The sequence below is a fragment of the Chrysochloris asiatica genome, unplaced genomic scaffold (assembly GCF_000296735.1).
Source record: "Chrysochloris asiatica unplaced genomic scaffold, ChrAsi1.0 scaffold00031, whole genome shotgun sequence".
Lineage (NCBI taxonomy): Eukaryota > Metazoa > Chordata > Mammalia > Afrosoricida > Chrysochloridae > Chrysochloris > Chrysochloris asiatica.
Window position 1 is genome coordinate 903,869 of NW_006408549.1, and position 22,676 is coordinate 926,544.

The following is a 22,676-nucleotide window of genomic DNA, read 5'->3' on the forward strand; positions in this document are numbered from 1 at the left end:
GGAGAAAAGATTGAAGTTGTCAAAGATTTCATTTTACTTGGATCTACAATCAACACCAGTGGAAGCAAAAGTCAAGAAATCAAATGATGACATATTGTGTTGGGCAAATCTGCTGCAGAAGATCTCTTTAAAGTGTCTAAAAGCAAAGATGTCATTTTGAGGACTAAAGTATACCTTACCCAAGCCATAGTATTTTCAGTCATTTCATATGTGTGGGAAAGCCAGACAATGAACCAGGAAGACTGGAGAAATATTGTTGTTGGGAAATAATACTAAATATACTATGGACTGAACGAGCAAATCTGTGTTTCAGTAGTACAGCCAGAATATACCTTAGAAGTAAGGATGATGAGACTTTGAACATGATGTTAGGAGGGACCGGTTACTGGAAAAAGATCATCCTGGTTAGAAAAGTAGAGGGTCAGTGAAAAGAGAAAAGCCCCTCAGTGAGATGGATTGTCATAGTGACCGCAGCAAGGATTGTGAGAAGAACACAGAACCAGGTAGTTTTTCATTCTGCTGTTCACGGGATCACTATGAGTTGGAACTGACTCAACAGCGCCTAACAACAACAATCTTGGCTCTTTATTTAGTTAAGAAAATTAACTCCCCAAATTTCACACATGTAGGTTTTTTTGGGAGGAGACATTGCTTTTTTTCCTATTGGGTACAGAGGCCAAGAGAGTGAGTCACAAGCACAGGTGTAGAGAGGTGCAGGGCAGCCGCCATTGTGCATTTCCTGATTACATAACCTTTGAATGTCTCTGGGAGAGACGGGGTTTAGGGCTGTGTTGTGAGCAGTGCCAGGCAGTCTGATCACATACAGGCAAGGCTTGTATCCCTACTCAAAATCCTTTCTACTGTGTTGTTAAAGCATTATAGGTTAATGTTTAAATTGGAATCATGTCAGCCACAGCTGTGGGTGAGTGGATCTCTGCTTTAATGTGAATCAGAATAACTGACTGGGATATGAAGGGAGTGTTTTCTTCTCTCACATTAGCTGCACTGTTATTTCCTTGGAGGCCAGAAAGGAAGAACTGGGTGGCCAATAAAAAGCAAAGGTTCAAGAATATTTAAACAATGTTTCTAACCCATAATTAGTCTATTTACTTAGCTATCATATATCATAATCTTTATATTCCACATTAAAGTCAATTTACATCAATTTAAGAATGATTTTCAACATCTTTTTAAAGATTTTTAGGTTTTCAAAGGTGGTGGTTTTTAATTTCTTTTAAAATTTGTTTAATATGTAATTAGAGTTTTGTACTTCTTGTTCTTGTTGCTGTTGTTGTTGTTAGGTACCATTGGGTTGGTTCTGACTCCGTGACCCTGTGCAGAGAAGAATGAAAAACTGCCTGGTTATGGGCCATCCTCACATTTGAGCCCATTGCCATTGGCACCGTATCAATCTGTCTTCTTGGGGGTCTTCCCCTTTTTCACTGACCCCTCACTATACCAGCATAGTGTCTGTCTCCACGGACTGGCCCCTTCTGTTAACATGCCTTGCATATGAGAGACAATGTCTCACCATCCTGGATTCTAAGGAACATTCTGGCTGTTCTTCTCCCAACATAGACTTGTTTTTTCTTCTGACGGTCCATGGTACTTTCATTATTCTTCTCCAACATCATAATTCAAATGCATCAACTCTTCTACAGTCTTCCTTAGTAACTATCCAAATTTCTCATGCATATATGGCTGTTTAAAGCACCAGGGCTTAGGTCAGGCTCAAGGGGGCTAGTGAATGTTTTAACTTCAGGAAAAGTGTGCACCAAGGCTGTATTCTTTCACCATACTTATACAGTCTATATGCTGAGTATATGTAATCAGAGAAACTGGATTATATGAAGCACAATGTGGCATCGGGATTAGAAAAAGACTAACAGCTTGCAATATGTATATGATATAACTTTCCATACTAGAAGCAAAGAGAACTTAAAATGCTTACTGATGAAGATCACACTACAGCCTTCAGTATGGATAGCAGCTCAGTGTAAATGAAACAAAAATCTTCACTACTGGAACCAATAAATAACATCATGATAAATGGAAAAAGATTGAAGTTGTCAAAGACTTCATTTTTCTTGGATCCACAATCAACACTTATGGAAGCAACTGTCAAGAAATCAAATGACGTATTGCATTAGGCAAATCATCTGCATAAGACCTTTTTTAATTGTTCAAGAGCAAAGATTCAGTTTGAGGATTAAAGTATGCCTGACCCAAAACAAGGTATTTTTTAATAGCAGTATATGCATGTCAATGCTGGACAGTAATAAAGAAGACTAGAAGAATTGATGCATTTGAGTTGTGGTGTTTTAGAAGAATATTGAAAGTGTTGTGGACTGCCAGAACAACAAACAAATCAGAATTGGAAGAAGTACAGCCAGACTGCTCCTTAGAAGCAGGATGGTGAGATTTTGTCTCTTCTACTTCGTACATAGTTTCAGGAGGGACGGTTTCTGGAGAAGGACATTGTGCTTGGTAAATTGGAGAGTCAGGAAAAAAGATGAGCTGGATTGGCACAGTGGTAACAACAGCGTGCTCAAGCATAGCAACCATTGTGAGGATGGCACAGGACTGGGCAGTGTTTTGTTCTGTTGTGCATTGGGTTGCTATGGTTTCTTTCTATTTGTATCATGTTTTTCATTAGCCTCCATCTCTTGTCTGATTGACTCCAACTCATTTCTAAAGTTTCAGCTTGAGGATTATTTCCTCTTGGAAGAATTTCTAGAACCCTTTCCTTCCTCATTTCAAGATAAATGCCTTTTTCTATGGATTCAGTATAGTCCAGAAAATGCTTATGATACATTTGGAGTTCTGGTATGGTACCATAGGATAGGCACTCAACCAGAAGATCAGTTTGAACTGCAAGGTTGTTAGTTCAAACTCACCAACCGCTCCTCAGAAACAATATATAGGATGAGTATGAGTTGGAACCGACTCAACAGTACTTAACAACAGCAACATGGTACATCTACTCTTTCTCTGGCAAGAATAGTTTTAGGAGTAGGAAAACTACTGATGAAACGATGTAGCCTTCATCAGAAGACAGGACACATTACATTATAGTATGGCAAGTTGCTAAGTGTCGTTGAGTCTGTTCCAACTCATACCAATCCTGTATAAGGTTTCCCAGACTTAAAATATTCACTGGAGCAGAAAGAAGTCTCATCTTTTTCCCTCGGAGTGGCTGATGAGCTCGAACTGCAGACCTTGTTTGCAACCCAGTGCTTATCATATGGAACCACTGCAGGTGGAGGCTGCAATGGGCAAAATGTTGAAAACATCTTAGATATTATCAAACATTTTAAGGCAATGAGTTTCTGGACCTGGGGCACAGGACCATAGTCTCAGAAGACACAATGGTCAATTGGCATAATGTATTCCACAAGACCATGTTCTGCATCCTACTTTGGTGAGTAGCATATGGATCTTCAAAGCTCATGGGCAGCCATCTGAGGTGCAGCTAGTGGTCTCTCCATGTGTGAAAGAAAGAGGAATGATGAGAATTGAAGGGCTTGGAATCAGGTAATCCAATGGATTAATGGAACATGTGAACATCAGTCTTCATGACTCTTGAGTCCAGAAGAACTAGATGGTGCCTGGCTACCACTACCAACTACTCTGAAATGGACCACATTAGAGGGTCCTGGATAGAGTGGGAGAAAATGTGGAACAAAACTCAAAATTACTTAAAAAAAAAAAAAAGACCAGGTTTGCTGGTCAGAAAGAGACTGGAGGAACTTGAGGTCCACCTTTCAGGCCTAGAAAGAAACTCACCTTCATGGCCCAATTTTCAGCCAATCCATTGATGTAGTTATGTGCCGTGGAGTCGGTTCCAACTCATAGCGACACTCTAACAGGGTTTCTGAGGCTGTAAATTTTACTGGGGCAGAAAGCCTCATCTTTCTCCTATGGAACAGCTGGCAATTTCTAACTGCTGACCATGAGATTAGCAGCCCGATTCGTAACCACTACCCTCATGGCCCAATTTTCAGCTAAGCCGTAGGTAGGTATATAGGGGGGACAACAACACTACTAAGGTATGCTCACTATGGAATGGTCAATCATTCAAAACCAAAAGGGCAACATTTACCTAAGGATAAAGTTGAGAAGGAATGGGAAGGTGGATGAAATGGAAATAGGACCCACAGGGAGGAAGCGGGATAGCTGTTGTGACATGAAGGGGATTACAATCATTGAGATGAAACAAAGTGTATGATTTGCTGAATGTAAAACTGATGATCTTGTCTGTAAATTTTCACTTATTTCACAATAAAGTGTTATGTGTGGTTTTTTTTAAAGGGGGGTACAGTCAAAGCTGACTTCCAGTGATCTACTAAGCCAGTTAAATTCAAGGCAGATAGGTCAACTCAAAAGGTCAAGCTTACTGTTTTTTGTGGGAATTTCAAAGGGGTCATCTTGATAGATTCTTTCAAAGAACACAGGATGATCATGGAGGGTTATTTTAAAGATATTTTAAGAAAATTTAAAACTGCATTGCTGAGAATAAGGCCAGGAAAATTGTACAGAGGAATTTTTTTTCCATCACAGCAATGCACCTGCTCATTCTTTGAGAACATCATCAAGAGCTGTCTTAGTAGAATTTCATTGGGAAACTACCCCACCCACCATACAGCCATGATCTTGCCCCTTAAGACTTCTTCGTGTTCTCCAAATTCAAAGAACATTCAAAGGAACATGGTTTGACTTCCTCAAGGATGCCAAAACTACCATTTTGACATAGTGTAAATTGCAGAGCCCAGAATTCTTTGGGGGAAGGGTTAGAGAGAAACGCCACCTTCAGAAGTATATAGATCTTGGAAGATAGGTCAAGAAACAATAGCTTCACATTTTGATATTTGTGTTTAATAAAAGTTTCTATGATTTTGTAGCAACACTTTTGACTTACCCTTTGTATTAGTTACCTATTGCTACTATAACAGAAATTCCACAAGTGGATGGCTTTAACAAACAGAAATTTATTCTCTCACAGATTAGGTGGTTAGAAGTCCCAATTCTGTGTACTGGCTTAGGGGAAGGCTTTAGCTTTCTGTCAACTCTGGTGAAAGGTTCTTGTCTCCTTTTAGTATTTATAGGCTCAGCATTCCTTAGAGCTCTCCATGTATCTTGTCATTAATCTTTCCCTGGATCTAGAAGCTTCACAGTGCAAGGACCCCAGGCCTAAAGGGATCACTCCACTTCAGGCTCTTCTTACTTGGTGGTAATAGGTCCCTCTTTCTCTGCTTACTTCTCTCTCCTTTTATTTTTGTAAGATAAATGGCGTTGCAGCCCATACCCCTGGGAAACTCCCTTATATCAGAGGAGGGATGTGATGAGATGAAAGGCATTGTCCACTCACTGCCATTGAGTCCATTTTGACTCATAGCAACCTTATGTAGGGTCTCCAAGACTATATATATATATATATATATATATATTATGAAAGACTATATAGTCTTTTAAATTTCTATTTATGGGAACAAAGTCTTCTCTTTCTCCTGAGATTCAGACAGCTAACTTTGTGGTTAGCAGCCCAACATGTAACCCACCATGCCACCAAGTCTCCGTTGTGGTGTTGCAGCCTACCCTAAGTCCTCTTATTGGTTTATGACATCAGATTGGTTTGTCATGGGAAATCATCACATAACTGCCAAATTACATCATTACATAACTGCCAAACCAGTGAGAATCATGACCCAACCAAGTTGACACGTATTTCAGGGGGACATAATTCAATCCATGACACCCTTACATATAAAAAGGGTCTTCAAAAAGCTTGTGAAGAAATAGAATTGAAAGATAATGAAATTTCCCCACAAATTTTTTGAAACTCCCTTTATAGACTAGGTTGAGTCTGGAGATTATCAGGTCCAAAGTCTAAGTATATAAAATAAAATGCAATCAATTAGAGATTCCTTATATTTTCAGTAATTTCATATACATGTGAAAGTTGGACAGCGAATAAGGAAGTCTGTAGAAGAATTGATGCATGTTGAAGGAGAATATTGAAAGTGCCACAGGCTGCCAAAAGAACAAACAAATCTGTGTTGGAAGAAGTACAGCCAGAAGAGTGCTCCTTGGAAGCCAGGATGGCCAGACTTCATCTCTCATACTTTGTCAGGAGGGGCCAGTCCCTGGAGAAGGACATCATGTTTGGTAAAGTGGAGGGTCAGAGAAAAAAGAGGAAGACCCCCAAAGAGATGGACTGACACAGTGGAAACAGCAGTGGGCTCAAATGTAACAACGATTGTGAGGTTGGCGCAGGACCAGGCGGTGTCTTTGTACTGTTGTGCACAGCATCGCTATGAGTTGATACTGACTTGATAGCACCTAACAACAATACATTTATACCCAATGTTATTATTAAGTCACAGTAATTTCGAGCATGACATATTCTGCATTTAACCTTTGAAAGATAAAATGTTATTAAATAGCTTCACAGATGGAAATAGACCTCACTGAGAGACAAGACAAATGAACAGAATAGAGCAGGTTTGTCCGGGAAGTTCTCTGTATAAGTCTCCATCTGTTTTATTCCCTTCCTGTATCTCTTCCACTGCATCAGTTAGCAGATGAAGGCATTTTATGGCAGAAAGGAATAATTCTCAACTGTCTTTAAGAACACGTCTTCAGCTCAGTTAGGTATGGCAGGGCGTCTCGTCTGTTGGGTCTCTACACTAGAAGACTTAATAGACAGTTTTCCAGCCCTCGTGCATTCTTGAGGAGTGGTGTTGGTGCTGTAGGATAAGACCTGGACAACTAACCATAAAGTTGGCAGTTCAAACCCTCCTTGGGAGAAAGATGAGGCTTGTTTGTTCCCATTAAGATTTACAGCCTTGGAAACCCTCTGCAGGGTCACTATGAATTGAAATAAACTCCGTGACAAGTAAGTTTGGTTTTAGTGCATTCTTCTTATTTTCAAAGTGCATTTCAAACCACCTTGAAAAGTAGCCCAACTGTGTTAGAAATGTTATGAACATATAGGAAAAGGAAGCATGTGTATAACCTCAATTCAGTCATAATCATGCCTAGTACATACATCAGACTTTTAGTAACTTGAAAAAAATTGAAACATCAAAATAGCATATTCTTATGTAAGATCCACGGGTTAACCAACTAGTTCCAGAAGAAATAGGAAGAGAACTGGAAAAACAAAACTTTTGAATAAATACATGGCTATGTCTGGAGTATGAGGAGGCTTCAAAAAGTTCATGAACAAACTCCATTATCTTTTTTAATTTTTAATTTATTCCTTTCACTTCTGCTAGTCCATATGTTCAAGAACAAGTTTCAGAGACTCTCTGACACTTGTTTGTTGGTATTTTTTTCTGTTTTCCATTTTTCAAAACATTTTATTGTGAACCGAGTGAAGGTTTACAGAGCAGATCATTAGTTTTACTGGCAATAAACCACACTGTGGTGGTGGTTATATGCTGTGGGGTTGGTTCTGACTCATAGCGAACCCTGTACAGGGTTTCCAAGGCTGTAAATCTTTACGGGAACAGAAAGCCTCATCTTTCTCCTAAGGAACAGCTGATAGTTTTGAACTGCTGACCTTGTGGTTCGCAGCCCAATTCGTAACCACTACGCTACCAGAGCTCCTTAACAAACCACATACTTTGTTTCGTTTCAATGATTACAATCCTCTCCAAGTAACAAATTATCCTGCTGTCTCCCTGTGGTTTCTGTTTCCATTCCACCCTTCTTCCTAACCCCTCTGAACCTTGTCCCCAGGTAAATGTTGCCCTTTTGATCTTGAATGATTGACCATTCCATGGTGAGCACACCTCATTACTGTTGTTGTCCTTTCATATAGCTATCCACCACTTGGTTGAAAATTGGGCCACAAGGGTGAGGTCTGTTTCCGACCTGAAGGGTAGCCAAGGGGCATTGTCTTGGGTTCTTCCAGTATTTTACTGACCAATAAGCCCCATCTTTTCATAATTTTGAAAACTCCATTATCTTTTCATTCCATTTTTCTATGGACTTTTGTAAAGTCCCCTTGTAATTTTGTCCATCTTTTCAAGAAAAAAATAGTTTGGGTTTGTTTGCCTTCTCTTACTTTAAAACAAAACAAAAAAATCCTTTGCTGAAAAATCTGCTAACCATTATTGTTCATCCCAATATCCCCTCATTTCTTCCCTATCCCATTAGTATCTTTTTGCCACCTACATTGCTCCTTCGGCCACTCTTGACATTGGACTCCAACCAGAAATCAAAAAAGAAATTTATATGAAAATACAACCACCATTTGAAGACCTTTATGACACAGCTGAAGAATATATCCTTCTCCTCCTTCTTGACCCCTGGACACAGATGGTAAAAACAGACCAAATTGAGTACAAAAAGGTATTATAGCACTAATATATTTTTTGGGAACTATTCAGGTTTACTATAAAATTGATTCTTACCAGCATTATTAGCCCACTAAAAGAAAAACTTTTTACATAGGCCAGAGATTCAGAGGCCAGCTTTGGTCAGGCTTAAAATTGGGGCACGGAAAGTGTTTATTGACTTTACTTTTTTTTGCTGGTTTCCCTACTGAATCCTAGCAAAATATTTAATTCTATGTCATTTTTAGTTTTCTTAGCAAATGTTTAAAGAGAGCAATGTGAGTTTTGGTTTCCTGTAAGACAGCAAAATATGCCCCGATAAAATTCTGGCTGTGCCCTTTCTTGTCATTTTCCAGCAGTGGCCTTAGTTTTAATTAATGGGAAAAGCCCATTACGTCTTATGTTGGGTGAGTTACAGTAAATGTTACACTCATGGAAAATCGAAACGTTCTGTACATCTTGTGACAAGCAGAGCCTCTGACCTCAGTGCTGCTGGTGTAAAGCACCCCCAGATGTTCTCAGGTCAGAGTGCTTAATTGGATGAAAGTTTCAACGCATCTTTTTTCATTCTGGAAAGATCATTTTAAGCCTCAGTGCTTGGATATTTTCATTAGTCTTATCGATCGATGATTTGGAGGAAATTTCTTTAAATATTTATTTTGAATCACATATTAAAACCACCCACGAGTATTTTTTATATTAAGCGAATGCATGTGGATGATGTCATTTCCGGTGGAACGCTGTTGTCTTTGGATTGCGGTTGTTTGTTCCTGTCGACTCAGAGTCTCATTAGATAGTTATGTGTTCCACCAGAAAGAATAGATTCGATAAGTAAGACCAAATTAATACCAAAACACCTTGCACAGAGTTCACCTTATTGAATTGTGGCTGAAACATCTTTTGTGGCTTACCAAATTCAAAGATCAAAATAACTAAATTTTTATTCTTTAATTATCTTTGTTGTAAAAAGTTACTATCACATTCTTTCTACTAAACTGCATATATTGTTGTTGTTGTTGTTGTTAAGTGCCGTCGAGTCGGTTCCGACCCATAGCGACCCTGTACAGGGTTTCCGAGGGTGTAAATCTTTACGGGAGTAGAAAGCCTCATCTTTCTCCCGCGGAGCGGCTGGTAGTTTCGAACCGCTGACCTTAAGGTTCGCAGCCCGATTCGTAACCACTACGCTACCAGAGCTCCATTAAACTGCATATATTATACTAAAAAAATTGGAATATCATGTGAAGTTTACAATTTTTTCCAGTTATTATTTTAAATATGGTTTATTGTCGTAAGATGGTTAAAAATAAAGAAGAAATAATTGGATTATGACTAACTTCTCTAAACCAAAAATATTCTTATAAAATGCATGGGCAATTTTCCTTTTTAATGATAAAAGGAAAAACAAGCCTCTTTCTTAGTTCCATAAACTTCCTTAAATTCAGCTCAGGAAACTTCTTTAAAAGACAAGATTATATTGACTGTTTCCCATATGAGATAGCCAAGCTGACTACTAGCTGTTAAATACAGAAAGTTCTCAGCTGGTCAGCCAAACTGGTTTTTCCTTGCACTGGAGAAATGGTCTGTCTCTACTGCAAAGCGCTTGTTTTCCTCACTATATAAAATACTCTGAAGGCTGAGACCTATCAAATTAAACTGTTGCGGATGAGTGACTCTTCTTTGCTTACAGCAATGGAGTCTTTGCTGACAGACTGATAATCAGGAGGTCTGGACATTTCTTGTTCTTCTATACATTAAGATCCCCAAAGCTAGCAGAGCTTGTCTTTTTGACTATTTTTGTTATCATGAATAGCAATTGGAAGTGACCAATCTATTTGTATTGTATCTGTTAGTCTATATGGGGCATTCAGAAAAGAGAATGATCTTTGTTGGAACTATATATATCATTACATAGAAATTTATATATTCCTTTTTTTGCATGCATTCAAAATCTGACTAGTATCTTAAACTATGTTGGTATTCCTGATTTTGCCTCCAAAATAATTTGTTTTATTGGCAAGTGGATTTGTTCTTTAGCCCACTGCTATTGGCAAGTTGTGCATTCTGTTCCTCATTTTTTCATAATGGACATTCTATTGATGTGTTACAAGCATCGTTGTTATTTTATTAGGTGGAGCTGGTGGAAGAAACTCGGCAGCTGGACTCCACATACTTCAGAAAGCTTCAGGCTTTGCATAAAGAGACATTTTCCAAGAAAGCTGGGGTAAGACAACTCCCTACTTAGAAAAACTTTTCATTCTGGAGACAGTTACTGTGAGGGAGGAGATCATGTATTGATAAAGTAGTGGGTTCAGACTTCTGAGTTTTCTGTTGTGCCTTTGCCTGGCCTGTTGCATTCCACAGGTGTCATGTTTTATTGACACACTGAGCAGAGCTAGAAAAGAAAGCCAAGGAGGTCGCTAAGGGAAGACAAGCCACTCATTTGCCATAAGAACAGAACTCCGAGCCTCCAAGGCCTTACATACCCTTTTCAGTGTTATGGGTTGGTTTCTGATTGTAAGGTCACAAGAATTAAATGAAGTTTTCCAAACAGAAAAGGAACTGTTTGTGTGATAACAACAGCCAAGAACAGTAAATAAAGAAAAAAAAAGAATGGAAAGGAATTGAGGAAGGCAGTAAAGACATCTTAGGACTGCCTAGGATATTAAAAGTGTTAGTTTGAGTTTAAAATTTGCAATTTTTGGAGGGTGAATGAAGCCTTGGTAGATCCATAAAATGAATTGTGTGTGCATCTGTATTAAAAAATGACATTTTAGATTCATATTTATGACATGGAAAATGTCCATGACTTTATTATGTGAAATTGTAGAAAACAGAAACCTGATATGCTATGATCCTATTTATGTAAAATTATTTATATATTTCTATGTATATGTGCACATAGATTCAAAAAGAGATATCTAGAAAGATGATTACCAAGATAGTGACAAGGTTTCAGATTGTATTTTTACTTTCTTTTTTATACTTTAAACATTTTAAATTCTGTTACATTAGATTTCACAAAAATAGTAAAGTTATTTTTTATAATGTACCTTTTTATAATTGTTGCCTTAACACAGAAGTTCTGTGTTTGAAACACGATTGATTAATATCTTTAGAAAAGGTAAGTCATAATTCATAGAAGGAGCACATAAATTTTTATAATAAACTTTTTGAACTAAAATTCATAACACATTCTGTAATCCTTCTACCTAAAGAAAACGGATTTTTTGAAAACAGTTTATCTCATGTTCTGAGGTCTTTAAAAATTAGGAAATTAATTATGGCATAAGGAATGATCTAAAGATGGGCCTTTCAAAGAAAAAGCACTCTAGTAAGAATTTAGCACTCTGCCCTTTCAGCTTGTAAACTGTCCATGAAGCAGAAGTCTTAAAAATACCAGAATAAAATAAAATAGCTTTTATGTGAAAGAGATTACTTTTGAAGACTGCAAAATTAAAACAGAATTTTACATTATCCCGTGACCTTTGAAATGATGCATAGGTAGAAGACGATTTTTAGATTTTATACTCATGCTAAATTGCTAAAAGAAGCAGGTTACTGAGCCATACATTCATGCATAGTCCTTTGTTTATTTTTACTGAAGTATATGTATATCTATTTTTAAAAGCTCTGGTGGCCCTGTAGGATACAGGGCTGCTCACTGCAAACCACAAGGTGGGCAGCTCAAACCCACCAGCCACTACATGGGAGAAAGATGAGGCTTTCTGCTCCCATAAAGATTTACAGCCTCAGAAACCCTAAACAGGGTCACTGTGAGTCAGAATCTACTCGATGGCAGTGAGTTTGGTTTGGTAAGTATTTTAAAAAGACGAGAAGGATATATACCAAATTGTTAGTGATGGTTTTCTGTGAGTGGTAGTACTGTGTATGATTTTGATTTCCCTCTTTTTTTTTAAACTAAAAACACTACTTTTGTACTAAAAACTAAGGTAGTATTTTATAAACATTTTGTAAACATTATATATGCTTACTAAATGTTCCTATAAAGAAGGGAGTGGAATGGAAAGGAACAAACCAGAAATTGATGTTAGTTGGATCCTGAATTTTATGAAAAATTTAGACAAACTGTTACATTTAAGAGGATTTTTATGAAAAACATTGTCTCACTTAGGACACCACTTCTGAAATTGGAACTGGTATTTTACCACTCCCTGATATCTCTAAAAAAACACAATATTGGGAAAATGTTCCTGCAGAATATAGACATTTTAATTTTAATGATCTGCTTAGTAACAAGCTGGAATTTGAACATTTCCGTCAGTTTCTGGAGGCTCATTCTTCAAGGTGAGTGATAACCGTTCTAAAAGATATTTTCTCTTTAAAATCTAACTTTTCTAAGCTACTGGTTTTGATTCCACATATTGTAATAGTGATTTGGTACTACATTTGATCAAAGTCAGTAAATATCGATGAGCAGAATTACTTGAAATCTGTATGAATTACTTTTTTTTGTTGTTGGGAAGTGAATTTTGGTTGTAGCAACCTTAAAAAATGTCATGTTAGTGTTTAAACAGTATAACGGGGCTTCAAAAAATTTGAGGGAAAATTCCATTATCTTTTAATTAATTCCATTTTTCCATGAACTTTTTGAAGCTCCCTTGTATGTGTTGATACTTCTAGCATTGTCTACCTTAAAACATTAGTATGCACTATTCTTTCCCTTTTCCCCCTGATGGTACTATTTCTTTCTTTTGCATTTCTTTCTACAGGTACTTTAATTATTATTTTTAGAAGTGCCTCTTCTATATATCAGTAACACAGTTATGTAGTATTGAAATTATTGTCAAATTTTGAAATTTTTATTTATTTATTTTTGTTAAGTGTTTTTGAAATTTTAAAAAATCAATTTAATAAAGAAACATTGCAGTTTTGCACAGAATGTTGGAAGCTTGTGATATGTTTATCTAATATGAACTGAATTACTGCTTATACATTTTTTCCTATTAATTTTCTCTCAAGTTAGCAGAAACTGGTTAGATACCTGAGAGCCAGATTTCACTATGATCATTCTCTATATAAATAAAATTTCCCTTTTTTGGGATAGGATCTATTCTGAATTTAGCATATTGGCAATGACTAGGACTACATATGTTTTCCCATATATGAAATTAACAGCCCTAGTCCATTAATGGAATAACTTGATAATAGATTTTTTTTCTAATCCTAGTGCTCCTTGCCATCATTGATATTTATCCAGGATTAGAAGTATTATCAGATCAAGCTAACTCATCTAGAAAGGGTTCAGAGGTAAAATATTGGACTCATTAATGATCTAATCAGGGTGCTAATTAGACAAGACAACCACTTTATGAGTCTGTCAAAATAACAAGTTGTTTAGTGTTCAATAGAATCGAGAGAAATAAATAAGAAAAGAAAGGCAGTACTTTGTTTTTGTTTTTATTTTAGCCTGGACCTTATGTGTTGGACAGACATTGAACAGTTCCGAAGAATACTTTTTAGAGATCGAAATCAAAGAGAGGCAAAATCTGTATACATAAAAAACAAGTATCTAAATAAAAAATATTTCTTTGGACCCAACAGTCCAGCTTCTTTATATCAGCAGAACCAGGTATCAACATGGAAGCATAATTTCTGTATTGAAATATGAAAATAAGTTCATTGATTTCTTTTTGCCAGTCATCTAAAGATGATCAGTTTCAGACCTACATCCAGCAGTGGGTTTGAGTGTCCATGTAACACTTTGTTCTCATAAAGTATGACTGAATTGTTAATACTTTTGGAATATGAAGCATTAAACATTATTATTGATTTGATTTGAAGTTTGTTAATGCTGCACTACTTAGTGCTTTAAAGATTAAATTGTAGCATGTGATTTTTTTCATGTGGTAGTTTGAGAGGATGCATATCCTAATGGTATACATTTGTAAAATACAAATTTCAGACTAATCCCATATTCATTAAATTGAAGAAAAATTCAGAGATCTTCATGAGTAATACACATTTTTAAAAACTAGATTTTTGATGTGGTAGGAGGGGATAAGTAAAAGTCTTTAGGAATAAGAGGGAGGAGAACATCTAAAATTAAGCAACCTTGGCCAAAATTCCTTGCTCTTAGTTTCCTGAGATACAAATCTGGGATCCATTAACTAAAGTGGTTGAATATCCCAATAAGCACAAGTATGAAATAAACACATGGAAAGCATTTGTTTTCTATTTGGCTTGTGCTACATTGCGTGAGGTTTCATGGTATCTGATGCTACTGTGTGAACCCTCCATAGTACAACATGCTGAGAATTTAAGTTTCAGTAGAAAAGTTTTCTGTAGCTATCATAGAAAATGGTTGTGCTTACTACAGATAAGTTTTCCCAAGAGCCTTTCTTCCTTGTCTTTGTCTTTTTTTTACTTATTTTATACTTAAAGATTCCTTTATCACATTAAGTTTAAGATGTATCATGTGGTCCTAATTTCTATTATATAGCAGTAATTGGTTAGCAAGGCAATCTTTTTCATTTCTTTACAAAATAATATTATTAATATTATTTGACTGATATTATTAATCAAAGGGGAGCTAATAAGTTTATCTTTTATGCAGTAATAATAGTTGTAAAATTATATGATTAGCATTAATCAAAAGAGGGCTAAGAAGAAAGTGTTTGTTTCTGTGAACAATTCAAAATTTTTGAGCAGTATGTACATGGAAGCAGGTAGAAAACAATGATATACAGAAAATATGAGGGGCCTTCAAAAACTAAGTGCAGAAAAATGGAATTTTTCTACAAATGATCTGAAGCCCCCTCATAGACATTAGTAGCTTGCTAGAATCAATAATAATGCAGAAGGAAGATATATGCCACAAAAAAATTGTGTTTTATAAGGGTTATTATGAGTCAGACCACTATGATCTGACAGTTTGTTGTACTTTGGTGGCTTGCATGTTGCTGGATGCTGGAAGCTATGCACCCATGGTAGATAGATTTCAGCTGAGCCTCCAGACTAAGCCTAGGAAGGAGAAGCAGTGTACTACATGTGAATATTTAGCCACTGAAAACCTTATTAATAGAGTAGGGCACAGTCAGCACCAGAATATTGAAACATGATGAAGAGCACAAGGATTTTGTCAGACATACTGCCAGAAGATGAATCCCTCAGGTTGGAAGGCACTCAAAATACGACTGGGGAAGCGCTACCTCATCAAAGTTGACTGTTATGACACGAATGATGTAAATCTTTCAGGATCTTCATTTGCTAGTGGAACAAACTCCAAAACAGGAGAAGCCACTACAAACGTCCATTAATAAGGAGATGTACCAAGTATGAGTCTAGGAAATTGTAAGTTGTGAAAAGTGAAATGGAACACACAAAGATCAATATCCTAGACATTAGTGAGCTGAAATTTACTCATATTAGCCATTTAAAACATGACAATCACATGGATTACTAGGCTGGGAATGAGAATTTGAACAGGAATGGAGTCACATTCATCATCAAAAAGAACATTTCAAGATCTATCTTATAGTATAATGCTGTCTGTAATAGGATACTATCCATATGCCTACAAGGAAGACCATTTAATACAAATATCATTCAATTTATGCACTAACTACTAAAGCCAGTGATGATGAAATGGAAGAATTTTACTGGATTCTTCAGTCTGAAATTGATCAAGCATGTAATCAAAATATATTGATAATTACTGGTGATTGGATTGCAAAGATTGCAAACAAAGAAGAAGGATCAGTAGCTAGAAAACATGGCCTTGGTTATAGAAGTGATGCTGGAGATCACATGATAGAATTTTGCAAGACCAATGACTTCTTCATTGCAAATAACCTTTTTGAAACAACATAAAAGATGATTATACAGGTGGACCTCATCAGATGAAAGGCACAGAAATCAAACTGACTGCATCTGTGTAATGAGATGGTGGGGAACGCTCCCTATCATCAGCTAAAACAAGGCTGGGGCAGACTGTAGAACAGACCATCGATTGTTTATATGCAAGTTCAGGCTGAAGCTGAAGAAAATTCACACAAGTTCCAGAGAGCCAAAAATGACCTTGAACATATTCCACCTGAATTTAGAGATCATCTCAAGAATAGAGATGATGCATTAGATAGTAATCACCAAAAACCAGGATTGTGGGATGACACTAAGAACATCATACAGGAAGAAAGCCAAATAGCATTAAAGAAAGAAAGGAAAGATCATTAAGAAAGAAGGAAAAGACCAAAATGGATGTTAGAAGAGATTCTGAAATTTGCTCTCCAGAGTAGAGATGCTAAAGCAAATGGAAGAAATGAGGAGGTAAAAGAGTTGAACAGAATATTTCAAAGGGCAATTTGAGAAGAGAAAGTCAAATATTATAATGAAATGTGCAAGGACCTGGAGTTAGAAAACCAAAAGTGAGGAACAGCATCTCTCAAGCTGAAAGAGCTGAGGAAAAGATTCAAGCCTCAATTTGCAATACTGAAGGATTCTAAGGGCAAAATATTGACTGATGCAGAAAGCAACAGCCTTGGGTGGGTACCAGGCAGTGACAATGACTGAATCATGTGACCTTCCTCTGCTCAACTGCCTTTTCTCTTAGAAGAGGTTGAACAGTCCTGTATTTCTGTCACTACCATCAACCCTCCAACGCCATTTTAACATGTGTTGGTAATATACATATTTATATTATCTGAGTCAAGGTTGTTGGAACAACTCCATTCCTGTTCAATTTGTCATTAACCAATGCTTCATTTTCCTCACTCACAAAAGAAAATATGTTCTCAAATGGGCCAATTTGACTAGAATTATAAATGTATAGAATATTAGATCTAGATGAGAATTAGGTAGCACAGACTAATGCATTCATTTTACAGTTGATGATACTGAGGCTATGGAGCACAAATGCCACTATTTTTGTTAATTCATTCCTGTGTTCTTTTCAATATATCATCAGTAAGCACAACCACACATTTAAAACAACCACCAGGGAAATCGCAATTCCCTGATGTTCGGGAAATTGACTATCATGATTGTGCATGACATAGCCAGGAGACTGTACAAAATTTAAAAATTCTGGCACCTGCTGGGTGTTCAGCAAATGGTTTTAGAAAGAATGAATGAATGAATGTGTATTAGTATTTCTTTACCAAAGCAGAAGTATGTAGTTTCTGTTTCATTTTTATCTTCTTAGATAATGCAACTAAGTGGTGGCTGGGGAAAGATTCTCCATGAGCAGCTCGATGCACCTGTTCTAGTTGAAATTCAAAAGCACGTCCTAAATAGGCTAGAAAATGTGTGGTTGCCAATGTTCCTCGCAAGTGAACAGTTTGCAGCACGTCAAAAGATAAAGGTATATGAATTAGAATGATCTTTGGATAAATTCAGCCTTTACCAAGACATCAGTTATGCCTGCCTGTCGGGCTAGCTATTGCACTTCTGTGACATAGTGGTTAAGAGCATGGATTCAGACTCTTACCCAGTTCGGATATTAACACTGTTACATATTAATGGTACATTGTAAATTTTTGTCATCTCCATTTCCGTATCTGACAAATGGGACTTATAATAGTAATTGCTTCATAAAGTGATTGTGAAAAGGAAATGAGATGGTGTATGCTTTGTTTCTTAGCACAGTGCCTGGCATACAGTAAATACTCAAATGTTACCTATGAGTATTGCTGTTATTACTGTTATTTTTACTAAATCCTCACACAAATGAGCAAAGATGTACAAGGACATTCGTTGCAATATCATATGGAATAATAGTGGCGTGAATAATGATAATTTCATATGATAAAAAACTAGATTTCCATATAAAGAGATTATAAAATGAGATTAAAATATAAAATTGGATTTACACATGTGCTGATATGAAATATATTTTTTGTTGATTGAAACAATCAAGATGAATAATAATATATAGATAACGATCCCATTTTATGTATCCCTACCGCTAATCTCTTCCGGTCTTGTCAGATCTATGTTTATACATGAACAATTTCTAAAAGGACTTAACTTCTGAGAGAGTGTGGGGAGTACATTTGAGGATTTTACTTTGTAAGTGAATTGTTTTGGGTTTTATTTTTTTGCTCATTTCATTGTTTTTTTAGAAGCATGTATTATTTTGATAATTTTTAAGGCAAATCTGATTTTTACAAAGATTGCAAAAGACAGAAAGCATGCAATTTTGAAGTTTAGTATGCAAAACTACATGCTGATAGTATTGCTTATGAGGCACCTATGAAAAGCTGCCCTCTGGTGTGGCACTGTGGGTTAATGCACGAGACTACAAAGTTGATTTGAACTGCAAGGTTGGCAGTTCAAGCTCACCAGCTGCTCCTCGGAAACCCTATATAGGGTCTCTATGAGTCGGAACCTACTCAACGGCACTTAACAACAACAACATATTTAATTTGGAGTTCTGGTGTGGCACTATAGGGTAAGTACTGGACCGTAAGGTCAGTTTAAACTGCAAGGTTGGCAGTTCAAACCCATCAGTTGCTCCTCAGAAACCCTATACAGGGTTGCTATGAGTCAGAACTGACTCAACTGCACTTAACAACAGCAACAATATTTATCAAACACTTTGAGGCCTATTTATCTGGCAGTATCTTTAGTCTTAGTTTTCTAAGAAACTTCAGTACAGCTGGGAAGGTAGAATTTATAGTATGGTGAAATAGAGTTGACTCTTAAAAGCTTAAAATTTCCTGTAAATAATATTTGGGGAAAACTCAAATTTCCTCATTTCCTTTCATCATTGCTTTATTCAAAGCCAAATAAAAGGACATTTGGCCTTACTGATATTATTTACCACATTTTCTCACTGTTTACCACAGTAATGTTATTGTAACCTGCAATCATTTGTTGACTTGGCATTCTTTGGGTTGCCAGCAACATAAACTGATTCTGGCAACCTTGAGCCCAAGACAGAAGGGAACAGGAGGATTTATTATAAAATGATGCCAGGGCAACTCACAGATTCGGGAAGAGTTGACACCCAAGACTCTGGAAGAGTGGGGGCCATGGCAGACTTGGAAACTCAGCATGAAGACTCTTCAAATCTCTTCCCCAGAGCATGGCCATGTAAAGACTCAGCCCCATCCTAGCTCATGTGTCTATATCAGCTCCTGGATCTGGCTGCTGTGCACTGGGAGGGAGGTAGAGTCACACAGTTGAGACTTGAGAGGAGCTGCTCCTGAGAGAAGAAAAATAGGGTGAACAGACAGCAGATAGTAACTCCAAGAAGGAATATCTATTGTATTTCTCCTGTGTTGAATAACTTTAATACTCTTTCAAAATAAGTTGTGGAATTATATGCCACCCCCACCCCACCCCACCCCAAACAAGGCACAACAGTCTGAAAAAGTCTCCAACCTCAGTTTTCGTGTAGTCCAGAGTGGAGTTATTATCTACATTTGGGGTGATACATTATCACCATTTTGCAGATGAGGAAACTGTGTTTCTAGGGAATTTGAGTGACTTGCCCAGGGACCTGACCACAAGGCTTTTATTTAAGTCTGATTCTTTTTTTTTTTTTTTTTCTGAACTGTGCTGTTTTTTATTCCAGCTGTCCTTTATTTTATTAAATTATTAAATTACTATTAAGTTAGCAAATGATTTCAAAACTCTTGCCATCCTGAGTAACTGGTCTAAAATGATTGGTTTTGCTTTTAGGTACAGATGAAAGACATAGCTGAAGAGCTCTTACTATGCAAACATGAAAGGAGAATTGGGGTCTGGAAGGCAAGTTATATTTGTTACATTCTTTTTCTTGTAAGTTCCTCTCTGTCAAAGTATTAATTTTCCTTTCCCTTCTTGTTCAAAAATCCTTCTTGTCAACACTGCTTTCTAAACCATTGTCTGACTTCCGCTATCGCTACAAACTGTGCTTAATTGGCTGCTAGAAATTGGGGAAAAGTGTGACTTTTCTGGAGTCCTGTTCTTAAAGAGTCCCTTGACCTGCTTAACCTTAGAGGCATGTGATTGCATTGTAATGATGTAGTTTTCATTACTGTGTTTTGATTGGTTTATTGAGACAAGCTGTTCATTCCAGCAGATGGCAGTTTATTACTGAGAGTGGGTTACACAAAAAGAGTGTGAAGTATGCGGCAGAATCAGATAGTTAAATCATCTTATAGTAGTATCTTCTTTATTGAGAATTGCATTTGAGTTTTTAAAAAAATTAGGATAACTAATTTAGTAATAACCAAAACAATAGTTTTGGTAATTACTAAAGCCACTATAAATGATGTTGCTGTTATTAGTGCCATTGTATAAGGTTTCCAAGGAGCACTTGGTGGGTTTGAACTGCCAACCTTGCAGTTAGCAACCAAGCACCACACCAATACTCTATATAATCTGATACTATACTGGGAATTGCCTATTTTGCTTCTTTCTTAACAAATGCTGTAAGCACAGCGTTCTTTTTCAGCTACAAGTTTATGTGTGTTTATTCTTCTGTAGGTCTCAACAGAATATCAAACTAGATCCAGGTGATCCCTGAATGTTAGAAAAATATATGTTTCTTTAGGGTGCTCTTTTTCTGTATTTCTGTATTTTTCTCTTGAAAGGAAAGAAACTTTTTAATGTTAGTCTTCTTTTGTTATGTTTTTTATTGAAACACTAAAAGTAGAATGGGCTTATATTTTCTATTGCCGTGCAATATATATTTTATGATTTTTTGTTTAAATTACAGGCTTTAGTTAAATTACTAACTTTTAGTATTTTAAGAAGCAGGTCTTAAAACATTATTTGCTGAGTGAGTTTTAAATAAACATCCCAGTCTAATACCTAGTTGTTCGTATTTATAGGGCTATAATTTTAATATGGGCCATATGGTGAAGGTCTTAAATTTTTGTCCAAAGAACATGACTTTTGCCTCTCTAAAATGCTGATAAACGTCTATACTTCTTGACTACCTGGAGTTACCGTCGCTTTTCAGTTTTCAATTCAGATGTCATCTTTCAGGGCATTTACTCTGTAAAGCATTTACTCCTCCAGACTGAATTAGCTACACCTCTTTCCTTGGTGTTCCCTTAAGGTATACTGGTTAAGCACTTAGCTAAGAACAAAAAGGTCAGTGATTTGAACACACCAGTTACTTCTGGTGGTACCCCAGGTGGCATACTGATTAAGTACTGAAAGGTCAGCAGATTGAACCTACCAACAGCTCCAAAGGAGAAAGATAGGGCAGTCTGCTCCCATAAAGATGGTGGTTGTTCTTAACTGCCGTCGAGTCTGTCCTGACTCAAACCCTCTTTAGGGTTTCTGAGGAGCAGCTAGTGAATTTGAGCCACCATCCATGTGGTCCAATGCTTATCCTACAGTGCCACACAAAGACTCCATAAAGCCTGGGATACCCGATGGGGCAGTTCTGTTTTATCCTATAGGGTTGCTATGATTTGAAACTGAACTTCTTAGCAGTAGGTTGTTGTTGATTTTTTCCTTTGTGTTCCCTTAGCACTTTTTACATAACTCTCTTAAACAGTTGTATTGATGGCCACTTGTGATTTGTTTACAGGAATTTATTTTGTGAATTTTAATTAATTAATATGTATTATACATTTTGATTGTATTTTATCATAATACCTAAATTAATCTAAAATGTTGCCTCTATAATAATAATTTCTTGTATGGTAGGCTAAATCAGCTTTGGGGAAATTTAGTAAAATTTACCCAGTTAAAGAGCATCTATTCAGTAAATTAAATAAAATTTATTTCACATATATTTTAATTCTGAGCAATTAAGGAGAGATAAATGTGTGATTTTTCAATGGTCAAAGTGAAGAAAATTGATATTAATAATTTTATATTTTAAAATTATGAAGATACAAAATAAGTGTAGGTGAAAATACCTTTAAAGCACATTGATGGCTTCTGACTTTTTTGTTATATTTCATAAATCTCCAGCCAGAGGAAGTTTACTAGTAAGGATAATTTATTAATATAAATTATCATTTATTATTGTCATTACTACTAATTATTTGCATTCATTATCACTAAACAGTATGTTTGCTTCACCTGTGGCTTGATCTTTCTAGATAGATTGAGAGTGGTACTCTACACTAAATTTTTCTATGTAAGTTATAGGATTGATTATTTTTCTTAAAAAAATTAAAGTATCTTAAATGTCCAACTGCTTTTACTATCTAAAAGGTAGAAGAATGCATTATATGTTAATGTATAATATGTGTAGTAGTAATATATGTAATTATAACCTTATGATTATTTTGTTCTGTTTAGGCATAAAACTCATACTGTGCAACTAAAAACTAATTTTTTGCCACAATCCCAAACTGTACTGACTGCATTCTTAAACAATGTGGTCATATGTTCTAAATCTCATCCAGTCATTTCTTTTTCTTC

General features: G+C 36.3%; 1 protein-coding gene across 1 annotated transcript in view; it reads left to right on the forward strand.

Annotated features, from left to right (window-relative positions):
* RGS22 (regulator of G-protein signaling 22) overlaps positions 1 to 22,676 on the forward strand; it is a 184,067-nt gene that overhangs the window by 88,567 nt on the left and 72,824 nt on the right. The window contains exons 13-18 of the mRNA XM_006859251.1: positions 8,164 to 8,358; positions 10,471 to 10,563; positions 12,475 to 12,647; positions 13,770 to 13,932; positions 17,503 to 17,661; positions 19,986 to 20,054. Coding sequence (XP_006859313.1) covers positions 8,164 to 8,358; positions 10,471 to 10,563; positions 12,475 to 12,647; positions 13,770 to 13,932; positions 17,503 to 17,661; positions 19,986 to 20,054 — 852 coding nt within the window. The remainder of the gene's footprint in view (positions 1 to 8,163; positions 8,359 to 10,470; positions 10,564 to 12,474; positions 12,648 to 13,769; positions 13,933 to 17,502; positions 17,662 to 19,985; positions 20,055 to 22,676) is intronic.